At 46.4% G+C, this 21,064-nt stretch overlaps 1 protein-coding gene across 6 annotated transcripts in view; it reads left to right on the top strand.

Moving 5' to 3' along the window:
• The first annotated feature begins 4,297 nt into the window (after positions 1–4,297).
• Positions 4,298–21,064, top strand: part of LOC125636078 (phosphatidylinositol 3,4,5-trisphosphate 3-phosphatase TPTE2) — a 42,550-nt gene continuing 25,783 nt past the window's right edge. For 2 of the 6 annotated variants that reach the window (XM_075128223.1, XM_075128205.1), the window contains exons 1-2: positions 4,298–4,395; positions 8,455–8,544. In XM_075128223.1, the coding sequence (XP_074984324.1) occupies positions 4,313–4,395; positions 8,455–8,544 (173 nt within the window). In that variant the 5' untranslated portion in view covers positions 4,298–4,312. Of the gene's footprint in view, positions 4,396–4,540; positions 4,796–8,454; positions 8,545–12,746; positions 12,839–16,247; positions 16,578–21,064 lie in introns of those variants that run through there. The other 4 variants (XM_048848650.2, XM_048848640.2, XM_048848664.2 and 1 more) reach the window with 4 other exon arrangements.

The following is a 21,064-nucleotide window of genomic DNA, read 5'->3' as shown; positions in this document are numbered from 1 at the left end:
ACATTTTCAAATGACAGTTGGGTGCCAAACTCCTTCTTTGAAAATCTCCCTCTAAAAACAAGGCAGAAGTTGCCCAGTGGAAAAGGGCTGAATCAGTAGAGAAAACATTTCAAGTGTCAGAGGCCCAGATCCCTAAATACCTTTGGGGATCTGAGCCAGATACCCTTACAGTCTGTGGAAAACAAGAACAAAATCTACAAAAATATAATCAAGGGTGTTCTTATAGTGAAAGGTACCAACTAAAATAAGCAGTGACAAATTAACAAGGCTAATCACCCAGGCCCATCTGATTAAAAATGCTAAGGCTTTGTCTACACAGATATATTTTTCAGTATAATCTAAGATGTGAATTTAAACCAGAATAGTTATACCTGTATAAGATCCATGTGAACAGTCCTATTCTGGTATAAGATTGCCCTTTTTTTGTTTGTTTATTTTATGTCACTTGGGAAGGGATTTAAGATAAACTGAAAAAAGGCAATCCTATACTGGAGCAAGAGTGTCCACATGGGAGTTTTACCAGTATAACTGGTAAAGCTTTCCCATATAGATAAGGCCTTAAGATCATCAAAAAAGTAGTTGTTTTTCTTAACTAGGAGGTAAATATTGAACTACTCAAATTAGAATATTGTTAATTAAGCTTAATCTTAAATGGTGATATTGTGCTTGGTACTGTTGAGGCACAAAATAACCCAAAACACCTTACCTCAGAGTTTACAATCAAAGGCCCAACGCCTGCAAAGATGTATGTGTGTGCTTAACCTTACACACTATGTGTTATATATTGTGAGCAGTCAGTCCCATGTACACACTGCGAGTCATTGCATTGGCTTCAGTGGGATGACTCACACTCACAGTACAGAAAGTTAAGGGTATGTCTACACTTAAAACATTATAGCGGCACAACAGCACACTGTAGCTCTTCAGTGTGTAGACACTCGCTATAGCAACAGGTGGGGTTCCTCCATCCCTATAGTTAGTCCCCCTCACCAAGCGGCGGTAAGGTCAATGGATGAATTCCATTGTGTGGATTTTTCACACCCCTGATATAGCTGTGTCAATGCCACCCCTAAGTATCTGCATAAGGCTTTTCAGGATCGAGGCCTATATAGACAAACACCACAGACTGGACAGAAAGTACACTGGGATGGCCAAAGAGCAGATATATACAGCGCATAGATTTACAGAAACAAATTAGAGAGAGAATGACAGCATTTTTACAGATGTGTATTAGCAGTGAAGGGCTTACATAATGATAGCTTGTAATAATGCATCCAAAGCGATTCAAAATCATCTTAGATGGCAAGGTGACAGGAACCATAAAAGAAGATAGATCCTTGGCACGTGGACCCTTATTTTGCACTGTTATGCATGTGGATGGACCCCTGTGTGCCCACAAGCCCCATTGACTTCAATAGGGCTTCACACAGGTGGAGGGGTTTGCCTGCATGCATCACATTACAGGACTGGGGCCTTATAGAGCACTTCACATTTTCAAACTGCTGTGCCATATTAATTAACGAATCCTATAATAAGCCAATAGTTTAGAAGAAGGCCGCAAACTGAATGTGATAGGTATAAATTTATCGCAATCATTATTGACTTAGGACAAGATCCTGGAAGTACCCATGTGCTTAGTTTTCCTGACATGTTCACCCTCATTAAAGCCAGTGGCAGCTGGATCAGGTCCTTAAGCAATAGTGATTTCCAGGCTGGGCATTTCCTGGCCCTTACTGTCCAACTGGAGTAGCTGAGGGGTGAAAACTGCTAGCCCTTTACCTAGGCCCTCATGCTGCAAAGGTTTATGCATGTACACAGTTTTATCCAGGTGACTATAATCCCTCCAAAGGAGCCTTTACATTGAAAAGACTTTGAAGGGCTAGTTGTGTAAATAAGGTTTCATGAGTGTTTGTGGGAGCAGGGTCCTGCTAGAGCCTGGAGTTGTTGTTATAAATGAACTGTGACACAATTAAGATGGGAAGGGACACAGCACTCATTGGCACTGTACTAAGCACGCTGAGATCCAAGCATGACGAATGCGATGCACGAACTACTCATTCTTCTGCTAAAAGAAAAGGAGGACTTGTGACACCTTAGAGACTAACCAATTTATTTGAGCATAAGCTTTCGTGAGCTACAGCTCACTTCATTGGATGCATACTGTGGAAAGTGTAGAAGATCTTTTATACAGGCAAAGCATGAAAAAATACCTCCCCCCACCACACTCTCCTGCTGGCAACAGCTTATCTAAAGTGATCACTCTCCTTACAATGACAGGTTTCAGAGGAACAGCCGTGTTAGTCTGTATTCGCAAAAAGAAAAGGAGTACTTGTGGCACCTTAGAGACTAACCAATTTATTTGAGCATGAGCTTTCGTGAGCCACAGCTCACTTCATCAGATGTTTACCGTGGAAACTGCAGCAGACTTTATATACACACAGAAATCATGAAACAATACCTCCTCCCACCCCACTGTCCTGCTGGTAATAGCTTATCTAAAGTGATCAACAGGTGGGCCATTTCCAGCACAAATCCAGGTTTTCTCACCCTCCACCCCCCCACACAAATTCACTCTCCTGCTGGTGCTAGCCCATCCAAAGTGACAACTCTTTACATAATCAAGTCGGGCTATTTCCTGCATAGATCAAGGTTTTCTCACATCCCCCCCACCCCCATACACACACAAACTCACTCTCCTGCTGGTAATAGCTCATCTAAACTGACCACTCTCCAGGTTTAAATCCAAGTTAAACCAGAACATCTGGGGGGGGGGGGGTAGGAAAAAACAAGAGGAAACAGGCTACCTTGCATAATGACTTAGCCACTCCCAGTCTCTATTTAAGCCTAAATTAATAGTATCCAATTTGCAAATGAATTCCAATTCAGCAGTTTCTCGCTGGAGTCTGGATTTGAAGTTTTTTTGTTTTAAGATAGCGACCTTCATGTCTGTGATTGCGTGACCAGAGAGATTGAAGTGTTCTCCGACTGGTTTATGAATGTTATAATTCTTGACATCTGATTTGTGTCCATTTATTCTTTTACGTAGAGACTGTCCAGTTTGACCAATGTACATGGCAGAGGGGCATTGCTGGCACATGATGGCATATATCACATTGGTGGATGTGCAGGTGAACGAGCCTCTGATAGTGTGGCTGATGTTATTAGGCCCTGTGATGGTGTCCCCTGAATAGATATGTGGGCACAATTGGCAACGGGCTTTGTTGCACGGATAAGTTCCTGGGTTAGTGGTTCTTTTGTGTGGTATGTGGTTGTTGGTGAGTATTTGCTTCAGGTTGCGGGGCTGTCTGTAGGCAAGGACTGGCCTGTCTCCCAAGACTTGTGAGAGTGTTGGGTCATCCTTTAGGATAGGTTGTAGATCCTTAATAATGCGTTGGAGGGGTTTTAGTTGGGGGCTGAAGGTGACCGCTAGTGGCGTTCTGTTATTTTCTTTGTTAGGCCTGTCCTGTAGTAGGTAACTTCTGGGAACTCTTCTGGCTCTATCAATCTGTTTCTTTACTTCTGCAGGTGGGTATTGTAGTTGTAAGAAAGCTTGACAGAGATCTTGTAGGTGTTTGTCTCTGTCTGAGGGGTTGGAGCAAATGCGGTTGTATCGCAGAGCTTGGCTGTAGACGATGGATCGTGTGGTGTGGTCAGGGTGAAAGCTGGAGGCATGCAGGTAGGAATAGCGGTCAGTAGGTTTCCGGTATAGGGTGGTGTTTATGTGGCCATTGTTTATTAGCACTGTAGTGTCCAGGAAGTGGATCTCTTGTGTGGACTGGACCAGGCTGAGGTTGGTGGTGGGATGGAAATTGTTGAAATCATGGTGGAATTCCTCAAGGGCTTCTTTTCCATGGGTCCAGATGATGAAGATGTCATCAATATAGCGCAAGTAGAGTAGGGGCTTTAGGGGACGAGAGCTGAGGAAGCGTTGTTCTAAATCAGCCATAAAAATGTTGGCATAATCAAGTTGGGCCATTTCCAGCACAAATCCAGGTTTTCTCACCCAGTATGCATCCGATGAGGTGAGCTGTAGCTCACGAATGCTTATGCTCAACTAAACTGGTTAGTCTCTAAGGTGCCAGAAGTCCTCCTTTTCTTTTTGCGAATACAGACTAACACGGCTGTTCCTCTGAAACCTGTCACTCTTCTGCTCTGAGGGGTGAGGGACCTGCCTGTTGCCACGCGGCCGTGGCGCTCCCCTCAAGGAGACTTCTGTGCTGCCCCAGTGGCCGCTCAGCTCCTGCCTGGGCTTGCAACCGGCCAGCAGTTCGCCGACCTCCCCTGAGCCGCCGGCAGGGCGTGAGCAGCAACGATGGGGATCAGGTGTGGAGCCGGAGCGGGTGGCTTTGCCCCCCCCGCAGCACAAGGATCAATCAGCGCCGCCCGCTGCCCGCGGTAATGCCATAAAGCCGCGAGGGCGAAGCCGCTGCTGCTGAGCTGCACTAAAGGGACAGAGCTGGAGCGACAGCCGGGAGGGACTTTTTTTTTTTTTTTTGGGGAAAGCGCAGGAAGTTTAAACACAAACCCACCCTGCTGAGTCTGCAAAGCGCGGAGAGGGCCAGGGAGGGGAGCCTGTGCCTGAGCTCAACTTTGAGCCAGTCACAAGACTTCCCAGCTCTCTGGCCGCGGGAAAGGGGGGGGTCGGGTTCCTCGCCTGAGTCGCCCCGGGAGCCAGCCGCACAGAGCCCCGCCTGCAGAGGACCGGTAAGGGGGACACGTGCGGGAGAGGGGCTTCCCCAGAGCCAGCAGGCGCAAGAGGCTTTGAGCCCCTGGCCCCCAGCGGCCTTGGGGGGAGGTGAGACGCCGTCTGATGGGGAAAATCAAAGCGATTTCCTCTTGGGTCGTTCCTGCCCCAGCCTGCTGCTGCGGGAGTTAATGATCTGCAGCCGCTGCAGATGTGCCTGCCGCGGGATCTGCTTGTGTGGCGAAACCCGCATTCCTCCCCTTGCTACGTGCATCACTTCCTCCGTTCTCTGCTCTCTTGGCTTGTCTAGTGTCCCAGGCACACAGCTGTGGCGTTACAGGCACAAACTGCTGCCTGCCTGCTCTGGGGGTGCAGGATGTCAATGAGCTGTGCAGGACAGCCCAGGGGCTCCTTTCATTCCCGCTGGGGATGGAGTAGGCCCCTGGTATAGTGAGAATTTGGGGAATATGCTGATTGATTTAAAATCTCCTTTGACATCTTTCTTCTCTCGTTCTTGACCGGGAGGAATGGAGAACTAACCCCTAAATCTCTTCCAGAGCGCTTGTCTGACCTGCGCTTCTGTTGATGCATCGCCCAAGCATTACACTCTCCTGGTTAGGCCAGCTTCTGTGAAGTAACACACACTGCTCACGTCAATAAATCGCTGATGTGCTGGACTCTGGGCTTCCAGTAACCAAATCCAAATGCCATTTGCAAGTGAGGGAAGAGACCGCTAGGCTCTCTCACGTGGACAGGACATTTCCCTTGCTAATATGTCAGACACAAGGCACAGCATTGTTAGCCCACACAAACGTCATGATCTTTCATTGCAGTCTAGGAAAGAGACTACATTGCATTGGGGGAGGGATAGCTCAGTGGTTTGAGCATTGGCCTGCTTGGGGCAAAATTTGGGGATTGGCCCTGCTTTGAGCAGGGGGTTGGACCAGCTGACCTCCTGAGGTCCCTTCCAACCCTGATATCCTATGAAGGGAGGGTTGAGAGGAGACATGCACTTGCATAAGAAGCTAAACACGGCTGTAGTTCAAGCAGACTAAAACCATCCCACCAACATTGCCTGGTGCTGCTTAAACTTTCTAAAATGGACTCTTCCATCGATACCGAAATCTCACCGACCTTGATTTGGTTTACACCCCTTTTGCACTGGGCACCTCTGACTGCCCAATAGTTTGCTCAATCAAGTGGGGGAAAGTGCTCCAGTTGTGTTGAAGTAGCTATTAATCTTCCTATGCCCTCATTAACTCCTGGATCTGTCTCCTTTTCTCTTTCTTCCAAGGCCAGCTTGTCTGTCCCCATCCATTCTCATTTGCCAAAGTTGTGCTATGTGGTCTGAAGTAGTGACAAAGGGTGCAATTCAGGAAGGGGCTTAGGAGCCTGTCCCATTTTTAGGCCCCACTGTGATCCACAAAACTTCTGCTTATGTAGGTGCCTATATTTTTACCTTTCGCTAGGTGCACTGCAGTCTCTCTTTAGGCACCTGTCTCCTGCCTGATCATGCCTGAGCGATCTGCAAACTGGAGAAGGCAGATGTACAGCCACCTAGGTTGTGTCTGGGGCCTGATCTAGTAGGTGTGCTCAGAGGCCACCTCCCAGATCAGACCCCTCAGAAAAGTTCATACAAAACAGCTGGTGGTGGGAAGGAAGAGGAGGCAGAGGAGAAGGACCTTCTTTTTTAACTTTTGACATAGGATACTCCCCTAGGCTATGGAAGATTCTGATGTGGGGCTCTCGCTATCTGTCCTACTGAAGGTGTTCCATTGTAATTAAATAATTAATATTTCGTTATTCAATTAGGCCAGTGAAAGTGAGTGACTGTGTCCCAGAGGTTGAGGCAGTGACCTGAAAGGTGGCAGGTGCCTGGTCTAATCCCTTCCCCCTCAGGAGGAGAGGGGACTTAAGCGGGGATCTCCCAAATCGTGGGTGAGTCCCCCTATGCACTAGGCTCAAGGTTATAAGGGAGGCCTCCCACTGCTGTTGCTGTTTCAGGCTCCGGATGCATATCTTCCCCTGGTGCCTGTCTCTGTGAGAGGGGTGTGGCTTAACACATTGGCTAGCTTAGGTCGCTCCCCACCTAGCATGCTGGTTTTGTGGATCACAGTCTCTGGTACCAATCTGTCCCCATTCGTTGTATAGGAAATTAAGTGCCTAACTCAGGCTTTATGGATCAGTGTTGTTCCTGTGATTGGTGGCTGTTTTTTTTTTTTTTCTTTTCCCCCTAGGCACCTAAAAGCTAGGGGCCATGATGCTCAGCATCACAATGGCTAAGTCCCTTTGTGGATCTGAGCCAAAGTCCTCACAGTGGTCCACTTTGAAACTACATCTCAATTCCCTTGAAATACAAATGCTCAATTTAATATTGCTTTAAACATGCTCTGAAGTAGCTCCACACTTCATAGATATTAACATCATTAATGTAAAACATGGTCTCTAGTTTTCTTAGGTTGTACTTGGGCAGTAGTCCATGATGGATTTAAGGAGTAAACCAGAAATTCTAATATAAATTGGGTGCTTTTGGAATATATTTGACCTTTATTTTTAGGATTTCTGGGTCACTTTGAGATGAGAAACACTTAAGTCTGTACTAGCTTTTTCCATGCACTATATCTGGGATAGTCAACCTGTGGCTCTGGAGCCGTATGCGGCTCTTCAGAAGTTAATATGTGGCTCCTTGTATAGGCACCAACTCTGGGGTTGGAGCTACAGGCACCAACTTTCCAGTGTGCCAGGGGGTGCTCACTGCTCAACCCCTGGCTCTGCCACAGGCCCTGCCCCCACTCCACCCCTTCCTGCCCCCTCCCCTGAGCCTGCCGTGTCCTCACTCCTTGCCCAGAGCCTCCTGAACGCCACAAAACAGCTGATCAGGAGGTGCAGGGAGGGAGAGGAACGATTGGCAGGGCTGCTGGTGGGGTGGGAGAAGCTGGAAGCGGGTGGTGGGAGCTGCTGGGGGGCTGCTTGGCAATGTATATTGGTAAATTCTGGCTCCTTCTCAGGCTCAGGTTGGCCACCCCTGCACTATATGGTTTAAAGGAAAAGACGGATAAAGCATCTGCCATTTGGGGTAGATATAAGCCCGATGGAATGCTTTAAAATTACTTAACTTTGGTATACAGCAGAACCTCTGTTACAAACACCAGAATTATGAACTGATTAGCTAACCACATCTCATTTGGAACATGAAGTACAGTGCACAATCAGGCAGCACAGACAACAAAAAGCAAGCACAGTACTGTTTAAAAAAAAAATCTTTAGTAAAGTTTAGATTTAAAGTGACAAGGCAAGGAAACTTTCTGTGCTTGTTTCACTTAAATTAAGATGGCTAAAAGCAGCATTTTTCTTCTGCATAGTAAAGTTTCAAAGCTGTATTAAGTCAATGTTCACTTGTGAACTTTTCAAAGAACAACCGTAATGTTTTGTTCAGGGTTATGAACAACCTCCATTCCCGAGGTGCTCGTAACGCTGAGGTTCTACTGTATTAGACCCCGGTTCAGCAAGGTACTTGTGCGTGTGGGTAACTCTCTAAGCACATCAGGGGAGGTACTCATGCTTAGTTAGGCAGGCGCTGAGTACTTTCTGAATTAGGGGTGTAAACCTATGTAAATTCAGGAATGAAGTAGGAGCTTTTTCTGAATGTTTAGATTAATTAACCTTGTATGTGAAACTCCTCTAATGGATACTAGTGCATATCTGTTGTACTACTTCAAATGTCTTAATCTAAAACATTTTGAAGAAATAACCTGTTTTCCTTTTACTAGATGCATTCTCTTTAAGAGCAACAGAACTAGAAAGAGCAAAATGACAACTGTGAGATATGAACAGGGGTCGGAACTGCCAGAAGCTGATGGGTGAGTAGTCCACCAGAAATGTAACCAGTAGTAATTACAGAACTTAATAACAGTATATAACCTCTTGTCTCTCCATTTTAGGGTTTTCTTAATGCTCATCAATATGGTATGTAAGCACTTCCAAGTGGAAATAAGTTTGTATTTGAAATCTCTGAATTTAAGGGGAGGCTGCTGCAGTTATATGTACAGTATATAATTTTACTATACAAAGTGTGTGTTTTCATGAGGAGTAGAGTGGAAAGTTTAGGGAAAAAATACTTAAAATTGCCAATTTACATAACACATAGAATCATAGAACTGGAAGGGACCTCAAGAGGTCATCTAGTCCAGTCTCCTGCACTCGTGGCAGGACTAAGTATTATAAGAAGTATAGAAGTACATAAAGATTTAAGAATCAGAACTGAAAGGTATTCATATGAGTATAAGAAGAGATTCTGTTGGGAAGGATATAGTATAGCAAGATCCCCATGCCTGCCACAGACTAATTCCATCTTAGGTGGCTTTCTTGCATTTGTCTAGCTACTGAACTAAAAAACTATGGAGAAATTAAGTCTATTAGATGTGAAAAGACTAAACTCTCATCCAGTAACACTGATGCCATTTACTAAAGCTATGATAGCAGTTGATCTGGAATTTCTACTTTACTGCATAGTAAATTAGGATGGGCAGCCAGCTTAACTCTGAACTTCCATGCTTCACTACATTGGAGATGGTCTTGCTCCTTACCCTTCCATTCCCAAAGATGTTCCTGTCCCTGATGGAGTTTAAACAAAACTGTAAAGGGAGCTTTTCAGAAGCAGCCAGTTCTACTTCAACTTTTAAGAGTTGCTCTGTAGGCTAAAACAAGGCCCATTGTGGGACCAGTGAAAAGGTTGCTTCCACTACACTTGTAAATACATGGGAAGACTATATGCTCTCTTGCATACCCGTGGCACTATAGCCCTGATTTTAGCAAAGCATTAAACCTTGGAGGGGATCCACAAAAAGACTTGGGTGTGGCAACTTCTAGGTGCCTAGAAAATCACAAGAACAGCACTGCAATCCACAAAGCTGAGTTAGGCACCTAGGCTCTCTATACAATGTGGTAGAGATGATCCACAACAGCCAGCATGCTAGGCATGGAGCTTCCTAAGCTAGCCAATGGGGAAATGCGGCTGAAGGGTGTGTGAAGCCTTGCCTTTCTTGAGATAGATACCTATCTCTACTTAGGTTTCAGAGTGGTAGCTGTGTTCGTCTGTATCAGCAAAAACAACAAGGAGTCCTTGTGGTACCTTAGAGACTAACACCATTTATTTGGGCATAAGCTTTCGTTGGCTAAAACCCACTTCATCAGATGCATCTGATGAAATGGGTTATATCCCACAAAAGCTTATGCCCAAATAAATTGTTAGTCTCTAAGGTGCCACAAGGACTCCTCGTTCCATCTCTGCTTAGTGATGGATGAATGGGAACCAGCCACCTGAAGAGCATTTCTTTTGGGAATGAGTTAGGTGCTTGCCTGGCTCCGCACAGAACAGTGGATTTGGAGCAGGGAGGAGGTGGTGCAGATGCCACTCTCAACATTGTAATGTTTAGCCCAGTGGTTAGGGCACCCACCTGGGATGTGGGAGACCCAGGTTCGGTCCCACCTCTCTGCCAGAAAGGGAGAGGACTTGAATGGTGTTTCCCACCTCTCAGGACTGTGCTCTAACCACTAATCAGTCTCTCCTGTTGAAGGGGTTCCAGTGTGTGGAAATAGTCACTGGGCAAGAGGGTGTGGCAATGACTCCACAATCCAGTGGTCGGGGCATCTGTCTGGTATGTAGGAGACCCTGGGTCCAGGCCCCCTACTCAGTCACTTTCATTATTTATCCATTATTGAAGAGCTTCAACAGGAGAGATGCAGGAGCCCCACATCAGAATATCCCATGGTTCAGAGGTTAGAGCACTTTGACCCTTTTGGGGTTACCCAGAGGAGCCTTGTCTGTGCCCTCGGTGGGGAGGGGGCGGAACTTGCTCAACACTACCAGCAACACCAATGCCCCACTCTGGACTCTGCAAGGCCTGCTGTTTCCATCTACAAGCTAGCAACTTGCATGCCCCAGCACTTAAGCTCCCTCTGTGAGCCCTTTGGGGCCTAGCCAAGAGACCCTAAAGCTAAAAATCCAGTCCCTGGAAAAATCATGGAGCAGGTCCTCAAGGAATCAATTCTGAAGCACTTGGAGAGGAAAGTGATAAGGAGCAGTCAGCATGGATTCATCAAGGGCAAGACATGCCTGACTAATCTAATTGCCTTCTATGACGAGATAACTGGCTCTGTGGATGAGGGGAAAGCGGTGGACGTGTTGTTCCTTGACTTTAGCAAAGCTTTTGATGGTCTCCCACAGTATTCTTGCCAGCAAGTTAAAGAAGTATGGGCTGGATGAATTGACTATAAGGTGGATAGAAAGTTGGCTAGATTGTCAGGCTCAACAGGTAGTGATCAATGGCTCCATGTCCAGTTGGCAACCAGTATCAAGTGGAGTGCCCCAAGGGTCGGTCCTGGGGCCGGTTTTGTTCAATATCTTCATAAATGATCTGGAGGATGGTGTGGATTGCACCCTCTGCAAGTTTGCAGATGACCCTAAACTGGGAGGAGAGGTAGATACGCTGGAGGGTAGGAATAGGATTGGGCCAAAAGAAATCTGAAGTTCAACAAGGACAAGTGCAGAGTCCTGCACTTAGGACGGAAGAATCCCATGCACTGCTACAGACTAGGGACCAAATGGCTAGGCAGCAGTTTTGCAGAAAAGGACCTAGGGGTTACAGTGGTCGAGAAGCTAGATATGAGTCAACAGTGTGCCCTTGTTGCCAAGAAGGCTAATGGCATTTTGGGATGTATAAGTAGGGGCATTGCCAGCAGATCGAGGGATGTGATCGTTCCCCTCTATTCAACATTGGTGAGGCCTCCTCTGGAGTACTGTGTCCAGTTTTGGGCCCCACACTACAAGAAGGATGTGGAAAAATTGGAAAGAGTCCAGCGGAGGGCAACAAAAATGATTAGGGGACTGGAACACATGACTTATGAGGAGAGGCTGAGGGAACTGGGATTGTTTAGTCTGTGGAAGAGAAGAATGAGGGGGAATTTGATAGCTGCTTTCAACTACCTGAAAGGGGGTTCCAAAGAGGATGGATCTAGACTCATCTCCGTGGTAGCAGATGACAGAACAAGGAGTAATGGTCTTAGGTTGCAGTGGGGGAGGTTTAGGTTGGATATTAGGAAAAACTTTTTCACTAGGAGGGTGGTGAAACACTGGAATACCTTACCTAGGGAGGTGGTGGAATCTCCCTCCTTAGATATTTTTAAGGTCAGGCTTGAGAAAGCCCTGGCTGGGATGATTTAGTTGGGGATTGGTCCTGCTTTGAGCAGGGGGTTGGACTAGATGACCTCCTGAGGTCCCTTCCAACCCTGATATTCTATGATTCTAAATCTATGGCAATAGTTAACTCCCAGTGTTCTGCTTTGGCTCCAGGGACAGATCCCTCCAACCTGTCTCTACATCCCACTCAAGTGCCCAGTCCCTCAACTTCTGGACCCTCACAATGCACACAGATTGGCTGCCTCTGTGGAAGCAGTGCCCCTCGTTCACTAGCTTCACCTCCGTTCAATGCTGTCCTTAGCACGCAGCACTTAGATGTGTTTTATAATAAAACTAAATAGAAGTTTATTTGACAAAGCTTAAGATAAAAGATTCAAATAGAAGCAAGTGTAAGGACTGGAAACATATGGTTACAGATAAGGCAAACATAAAATGCACTCTAGAGCCTATACTAACCAATTAATAAGGTATTTCTCACCCAGCGTTAATCCATACAGCACTTCTCCAGTCGAGAGAGCTGGGATACATCTTTCATGTGTAGGGTGACCAGACATCCCGATATTAAGTTTTTTTTGTCTTATATAAGCAACTATATTTCCTCCCTGCATCCCCTTTCTCCTCCCCCCCCCATATACCCTTTTCTCCAATTTTGCAGTTCCAGACTGTCTCATTTAATAACCAGGGTGTTTTGTTACCTTCAGTTCACCCCAATGGTTCCCTCCTTCAGGGTCTTTCTCTTGCCTCCTTTTGTGCTGTGTGAAGGCCAACGCCCGCATCTTGTCTAGACATCCCACAATAACCATGACAACCTGTGTTAATAGCTTTTGGCAGAGACTCCATGTAGCCTCCCTCTCACTTCGTTGAAATATTGCGAAGATGGTGATCACAGGGGAAACATACCAGTCTAGGCAAGTCCCTGAGCACACCTACCAGATTGGGCCCCGCACATGAGTTAGGTAGGTAAATGCCTGTATTCTCTGATTTGGTTTGTAAGTTGCTCTGTGGTTTAGGCAGGAGGTAGGCACCTGGCAGCTGGGCACACGCTCAGAGGCAGAAACACAGGTTCCTGAGGGACTTTTACTGCAAAACTTTAGGTGCTGAGCAAGTTTATGCATCTATAGGGTTCAGCAGGAGTTTTGTGGATCCAAAACTGGGATTTAGGTGCCTACATCTGGAGCTTAGGCACCTAAGTGCCTTTGTGGATCTTGAGCTATGCATATGCTTAAGTAGGGTGATCAGGTGTCCAGTTTTGGACCAGGACACCTGATGGAAAAGAAATCCTGACAGCTCCAGTCCGCACCGCTGACCAGGCTTTGAATGTCCAGTTTGCAGCACCACTGCGGGGCTGGCAGGCTCACTGCTAGTGCCGTGCAGCTCCTGAATCCAGAAGCAGCTGGCATGTTCAGCTCCTAGCTTTAGGGGCTGCTGGGGGGTGGAGGGGGTCTGTGTGCTGCCCTGCCTGTGGGCGCAGCTCCCATTGGCTGGGTCAGGGCAGGGGAGGAACTAGTGCTGTGAGAGCTCAGCAGGCAGCTGTTGAGGGCTTGTGTGGCCTGCACCTCTCCTACTGCTGCCCGGTCCTCTTCTCCTTGTGCTTCTCGTGTGGCTGGGCATGAGCTGTGGCATGTGTCCTACTGCGAACCGCGGGCTGTTGCCCTATTGCTGGCACCCAGGAGTTGGAGGTATGTGTATCCCCATCTCAGATTGCTGGGAACGGGGCTGCACCCGCATCATTGCATCCCTCCATGTCCCAATCCCCCTGCACCCCCATCCTTGCATCCCTCCCCTATCCCATCTTGCCCCCCACATCTACTCATCCCAGCCCTGTACTCCTAACAGCACTCTCCCACCCTTCCTCTTCTCCTCCCAGAGCTGCTACCCCCACCCCCTGTACCCCATTCACCTCCATACACTGCTGCACTTCCATTAAGTCCCTATACACCCCTGTGTCCCCCACATCTCATGCACTTGTAGCCTTCTGCATCCCCATCTGCCTCACATACCTCCTAACCCCCACCCTGCTCTTGTCCTTGGCCTTTTTCCTTCCCCACCCTCTCTCCTCCTCCCCATCCCCCATCTTTCCCCTCCAGCCCATCCAGGAAGGGAGGATTTAGGCAGCCCCTGGAAAAATGTATGAAAGTCTCTGCATAGGCAAGTGTGCGTGTGTGCATTGTATGCGTGTAGGAGACTGTGCCTTTGTGTAGGAAGGTGGGTGTATTGCTGCATGTGTATACCTTTGTGTGAATAAAATTTGCAGCCTAACTCTGACTTGTATTCCTTTTGCTGGCTTGCATGCACACAAATTGAGGACATGAAATGTATGTATTCATTTCATAAGCCTTTAAAAGAAAAGGGAACTGGGAGCTGCGGGGGGCCGTGCTTGCGGACGGTCAACATAAACAAAATGCCTCGCAGCCTGCCAGTGGATTACCCTGATGGGCTGCATGATAAAGGTTGCCAGCCCCTGTTCTACAGATTATTTTTATAGGTATCTGGACGGGTGTGCATTTCTGCAGTTGTGCTCTGGATTTGAATTTGGACTTTGGGAGTGGGCCTTTAATGGACCCATTGCAGCTGTGATAATGTAATGGTGTGTGGAATTAGGACCACACAATAACTTTAGTGAGCAAAAACCATGGAGCTGATTAAGAAAAATGGGAAGAGGGAAGGGAAAGAATCATGAAAACCTTTGAATTTTTTTAAAAATTTTTTTAAAATTACCCTTGACTATTTTGCTGCCAGCTCTAGCATCCTATAACCAATAAAACCTGAACGTAGCAGAATACATCTGTCAAAGCAATAAATATGCCTGCTTGGGCCTTGCAGTGAAAATGAGCATGTGAGAGAGGGTGGGGGAGAGTAAGCAACAGAGGGAGAGGGGATGGGGGCGGGGGGGGCTTGGGGAAAGGGTGGGGGCAAGGGTGTTCAGTTTTCTGGGGTTAGAAAGTTGGCAACCCTATGCTTAATCAACTTGATTTGGGACCTACATAAATAAGGCATGTAGCAAGATTAATGGCCTACCAGAGGTATCTTGTCACAGTATTAGACAATATTTTTTAAAACTTTGTCCATCCTTTGCTGTGATATTTAAGCATATGGCATATATGTAAATGTATAGGCACAAGACATGCATCGAACTTTCCACAATGGGGTACAAACAGCCCCTATACCAACTTTAAATGAACAGCACAAATGCTCATAAATGGAAAACTCTAAACAATTTTAAACCCCGCAAATAAAACTAAATTACCTATTCCTGACTGGATACTAAATTGTATGATAGCCAAAGACATTTTTGACTGTAGTTGAATGTGTTCTGATTGTCAGCTCTTTCATGTCTATTTTACCACCATTTTATTAATGGGAAAATGGCAGTAACTTAAACAGTATTGCTAACCCCTTAGATCTTAGTCCATCCTGTGCTTTGCTCCACATTGGGCTACCCACATTTGCCATCCTTGCCTATCAACTGCCTGTCTCTCCAAATCTTCCCATTTCATGCTGAGGTGCTAGGAGTCCAGAAATCATGACCCTGAAGAAGAGCTCTGTAAGCTCAAAAGCTCTCTATCGCCAACAGAAGTTGGTGAGAAAATATCTTTTATTGGACCCACCTTGTCTCTTAAATCAAACTTTTAAATAAATTGGAGGGTTTTTTGCCTTTGTCTTTTGATCACTGAGGTTCACATCTTCAGTCTTCACAACTGTGAGGGGTACAAAGTACTTAAAATAAATGCTGAGACTCTTTAATGACATGATGCAGGAACTGGGGCTTTGAGAACAGTGCCAGAAACAGCTAGACTTGTAATAAAATCATAGGCATTGGAAAAACTGCTTAAACAAAACAGATACTTGGATCTGGGTCTAGCCAGAAAGGATTAAGTCAGTTTAAGGTAGTGCACTAACTCCAATGAATTAACAACAAACAATCCAAAAATACATTTGCTGCAACACATTGTGTGTTTATACACTACAAACGTAAACTTGATTGGTGACTGGTTTTTTAAAATGCTGCATTCCAGGAAATGCTGCTGCAAAGCACCCTGGTCTGACAACTTACTATACAAAGATGTAGAGTTAAGCAGAGATTGAAAATTGCATGACTGTATTATACAATGGCAAAACTGGGTTCTGCATAAAGTTATGCATTTCTTAACCTTTGAAATTCCTGACTTGAGCATAAAATGTTAAGGCTATTCTGTCTTTGTCTGTTTTATTAAAGTTTCTGTTCAGAAGGAAGTAATAAAATGGACCATTCAGAAAAGATCTTTAGGGAGGTTAAAAAGTGCTACTCTAGCACTAGTTTGATTAGTGTTCTTCCTGTCTTTCCCTTTCCTGTTTGGTATCCTGTTCTGCACAGAAACATTCCTGTGCTACAATTTTTCTGATGCAAGCACTCATGCACTCTCTACAGTTCCTTCCTGTAACAAGAACTAGGCATTTTGACTGGACGAAATAGTTCTGCACCTAGGCAATGCCAGCGCTTTCTGAGCATGTACTCTGTACTAAAATGGTTCTAAACTGGTTCCTGGATTGCTTGCAAATGCATATTCTCTAGTAAGCTAAAAAACATTAATTTGAATTCACTTTATGGAGTCTGTTTGGAATGCTACTTCTGAAGATTAATGGTGGCTTCCCGTTTCTGTGAGGCATTAATAATCAAGTGTTATAAGTAAAATGAGCAGCTGCAACAATGTATAGGTGAGTTATCACTTAATATCTCTAACACTAATTACTATGTAAAGTGTTAAAATAGTGATATATTAGAAAACTGTGTGGATGTTGCAGTGCCCTTTCTGGAACTGGCTGAAAACGTTATCAATTTTTTTGGTGAAATTTCACAACCATTTATTTTCTTACCAGGTCTGGCCATCCCTTTAATATGCTTAGTTCCAAAATTACTTGTAGACACTTACTATTGTCTAAACACAATATGTGGCTGAAATTTTAGTAAATGATCTGATCTTAATTCTCATTTCTTCTAAACACTCTTGATTCTAAGCTTTTCAGAGCAACCTGTTCCTTAGGCATTGGGGCAGCAATTAAATGTGTAGTCTTTGCAGTAAATTACTACTTCTACTCTTGTCCTAGTAGCTGCCCCTCTTGTGGGGCCTGGGAGTGCACTCTGATGTGAATCCCAGAAATAAAATTGTGCCAAATAGTGTCTCTTACCTGCATTTCAGGTAAGAAATTGCAGAGACCTAGTATAAATAAACATAAAACAGATCTATGCATGTAGTGGTTCTTCTCCCCTCTCCAGCTCCACTTGTGGGGACCACTGAAGGGGGGGGACAGGGTTGATCAAGATAAAGCAACCTAAAGTAAGAATAAGCCATCTGCTTTCCACTCCGCCTAACTCCTGTTTTGGGCCTTTTGGAACAACTCTGTGATTAGTAGGCAAGTGAACCAAAGTGTGAGCTGGCATTATTGGGCCGCATATCCTTTTCTTAGCGGTGGGCTGTGAAGGAAAAGTACCAGGATAAAATAACTTGAATTCAACAAACTAACTCCCCAGATTCTTTTGTAGTCAATGGAGTGATTGATTTACAAGGCCCTTAGTCCCTGACATGTACTGATATACAAGAACTTATTTTGCTAACTTTGAGTGGTTTCATGGCTGATGGACACTTGAAATCTTTACTGCAAACAATGCTGACCCAGTAAAATGGTAATGGATACATTATTGTATCTTATACACAAGTGGTTCCTTCAGTATGCAGATGCTTTTTCCTTTGCCAATGGAAATATCTATCTTCACCCTTCTTCTCACAATGGTTCTCTTGGGGTGGCATCCCCAAAGGGACTTAAGTGTCATGACACTCAGTATTGCAATGCCTACGTTTTAGGCACCTAGAAAATCACAAGAACAACATTGTGATCCACAAAGCTTGAGTTAGCCACCTAAGCTCCTGTACACAGCACTGCAGGGGAGAGAGAGGCACCTGAGAATGCAGTCCACAAAGCCAGCATGCTGGATGGGGAGCCACCTAAGCTATCCAGTGGGAGATGAGACAGGCCAACTCATGGAAAATTATCAGGAGAGACAGTTACTAAGTAAAATTAAGCCTCACTCATGACCTTGCAATAGAACTCTCAAGCATCAGGATTTTTTCCCCTAGCCATGGTGTTTGAGAGCTCTATCCTGAGATCATGAGTGAGGCTTAATTTTACATAGTACTCACTGTCCGTCCAGTGTCAGGCTGAAGGCCAGAGCCCTAAGAGCAGCCGAGGTGAGGCTGGGAGGGCTGTACTCTGGCCTGGAGGCTGCTGGGGGGCTGAAGTGAGGATGGGGAGGGTTGATGGGGTGGAGGGGCTGTATTGATAGTGGATTCTGAGCAGATGGGGTGAATGCTGGGAGGGTAAACTGAGTGCAGTAGGGGAAGATAGGGCTAGGGGACTGAACTGGCAGGGGCTGAATTGAGGGGGATCTGGGTGAGAGCTCCTGCAGCAGGGGCCAAAATCACCTTATCCAATACATGTTGGAGAGTGGGTACCACTAATTGTCACATGCCCACACCCTGGGGATGGGCTGAGGAAGTTAAAAAATCAAGACTGATCTAAAAAAAAAACCACACTAATCTTTTTTAGATCTCCTGATTCTGGGGAGGGGTCTGACTCATGACATTTGATCTCGTGGTGGTACTGTGACAGGTTGTGACCTAAGTCCTGCCCCTCTCACATAGGGGCCTCCCTGCAGCTCAGACTTGTCTCTGCTTGTGATTCACGAACCCAGGGTATATAGGTGTTGTATTCAGAGACCACCTAATGGATCAGGCACCTCAGGTGAATTCATGTAAAACAGCCAGGCTGGGGCAGAGTGGGGAAGGGAAGGAGGAATCAGCCCTTTTAACCTGTAGTGCAGTGGTTAGGGTACTCACCAGAATCTGGGAGACCCTAGTTCAAGTCCCAGCCCCCTAAGGAGAGGGAGGGATTGGAACAGGGACCAGCCACCTCTCAGGTGAGTGCCCTACCTAATAAGCTATAGACTATTCTGATGTGGGTCTCAATCTCTCCTGTTGAAGCTGTTCTACTTTAAATATTAATTGGGCCACAAAAGCTAGAATTACTCTGACTTAGTGGTTACGGCACTCACCTGCAAGGTGGCAGATCCTGTTCTGATCCCTTCTCCCCTTCAGGTGGCAGGAGGACAGCTTGAACTGGGGGACTCCCACCTGAGTACCTTATCTCCTAGTCTTCTCATCTCACCCCCAGCTGTTTTGTGTGAACTTTCCTGAGGGGACTGATCCAGCAGGCAGCCTCTGAGCACAGCTACTGAATTGGGCTCCGCATGCAAACAATCAAACACCTATTTTCCCTAGTTCATTATTTGCCCTTCGGCATGCAGGCGCCTAGCAGGAGGCAGCAGTTCAGCCACCCAGCAGCAGGAACATAGATGCCTAGGGAACTTCTACTGTAAAAAATTTAGGCACTAATTGAATTTAGGTGCCTAGGGATTGCAATGGCACCTGGACAAATGGACTTAGGTGCCTAACTATGTTCATGGATTGTACCCTAGAATTCTGTCATCCTTAAGTAACTCCATACACTCTCTTGAGACTTAGCATCATGGTCACCATTTTCTGCTGATGTAGGGAAATCTTCTTAGTACTGCTCCTTTTAGGGTACTTCTCAGTGAATGTATGAACGCGTACCTCTACAGGTTGAGTAGATTGCTTCTGTAATACTCCTGGGCTGAGGATCTAACCTGCTTTGTGCACATAAAATAAAAAGCAACTCAAATTGTACATAAGGGCCAACCTTAAACTGGCAGGAACTTGGAAATTCAGGGTTAAGGCTTTGCCTTCCTGAGTCTCACTGGTTTAACATCAGTTCTTAAATTGGTTTAGTTATATTAAACCAGTAAGTTTCTCCTGCAAACAAGGCCAGAGTCTATGCTATGCATGTGACTTGTAGAGGTATGTAGGCTTGTCCTATTAATATGTAGGCACAGCTGAATGAGTTTGGATGGAGTAATTTCCTGCACTCTTTAGCTGAAGCTGCTTTTACAGTAGTTGACTTAATATTAGAGATGTGGGGTCAAATTATACAATATAATAGTGCAAGATTCCTCAGATATCAAAACAGAAGCAGTAGACCTCACTTCTAGGGTTCAGAAGTTAGCTTGGTCTGCACAGCCATTTAGTACTTGTTCCCTGTGATACATATATGCTAGGGTAGGGGTCAGCAACTTATGGCACGCGTGCCAAAGATGGCATGCGAGCTGATTTTAATGGCACGCTGCTGCCTGCTGGGTCCCAGCCACCAGCCCTGCTCAGCCCACTGCCGAACCCAGGCCAGGATCCCAGCAGGCAGCAGCATGCCATTAAAAATCGTTCCTGCCCTCGCCCACTCTTCACCCTGCCCCTGCAGCAGCAGTGGGGAGAGAAGAAGCTTGGTCCTGCCTGCTGCTGCTGCAGGGCAGGCAAGCTTCCCCCTCCCCTGCCTCTTCCCCCAGCATGCTGGGTTCTTGCCCCTCCTCCTCTCCCTCCCTGCCGCTGATCAGCTGATGGCCCTTGAGCAGGAGGGGGAGAAGCAGAGGGGCAGCATGCTCGCTGCTCTGGGGAGGAGGCGGAGAAGAGGTGGGCAAGGGCAGGTGGAATCAGGGCATATTCCCTCCAGCCCCCTGCCGAGAGCTGCTCAGGGCAGGAAGCTGGGAGCATGCCCACAACCCCAGCCCTCTGCCCTGTCTCTGGCACCCCCCTCACACCATCCCAGCCTTGACGCCAGCACCCCCACACGTACCCAGCCCCCCTGCCTTGACTCCTGCACCTCCACACATACCTCTCACCCCCACCCTGAGCACCAAATGGGAACTCCTGCACCCCCCCACACATTCCTACCTGCACCCCTCACACCAAATGGGAGCTGCTCAGGTAAGTACTTGTCAAGGTTCCTTCCCCACTCTGAACGCTAGGGTACAGATGTGGGGACCTGCATGAAAGCCTTTTAAGCTTATCTTTACCAGCTTAGGTCAAAAACTCCCCCAAGGTACAAAATATTCCACCCTTTTTCCTTGGATTGGCCGTTACCACCAAACTAATACTGGTTACTGGGGAAGAGCTGTTTGGAAACATCTTTCCCCCCAAAATACTTCCCAAAACCTTATACCCCACTTCCTGGACAGGGTTTGGTAAAAAGCCTCACCAATTTGCCTAGGTGACTGCAGACCCAAACCCTTGGATCTGAGA

Source organism: Caretta caretta, chromosome 1, assembly GCF_965140235.1.
Source record: "Caretta caretta isolate rCarCar2 chromosome 1, rCarCar1.hap1, whole genome shotgun sequence".
NCBI lineage: Eukaryota > Metazoa > Chordata > Testudines > Cheloniidae > Caretta > Caretta caretta.
The sequence above is the reverse complement of the archived record's forward strand: the minus strand, read 5'-3'. Positions and strand labels throughout refer to the sequence as shown.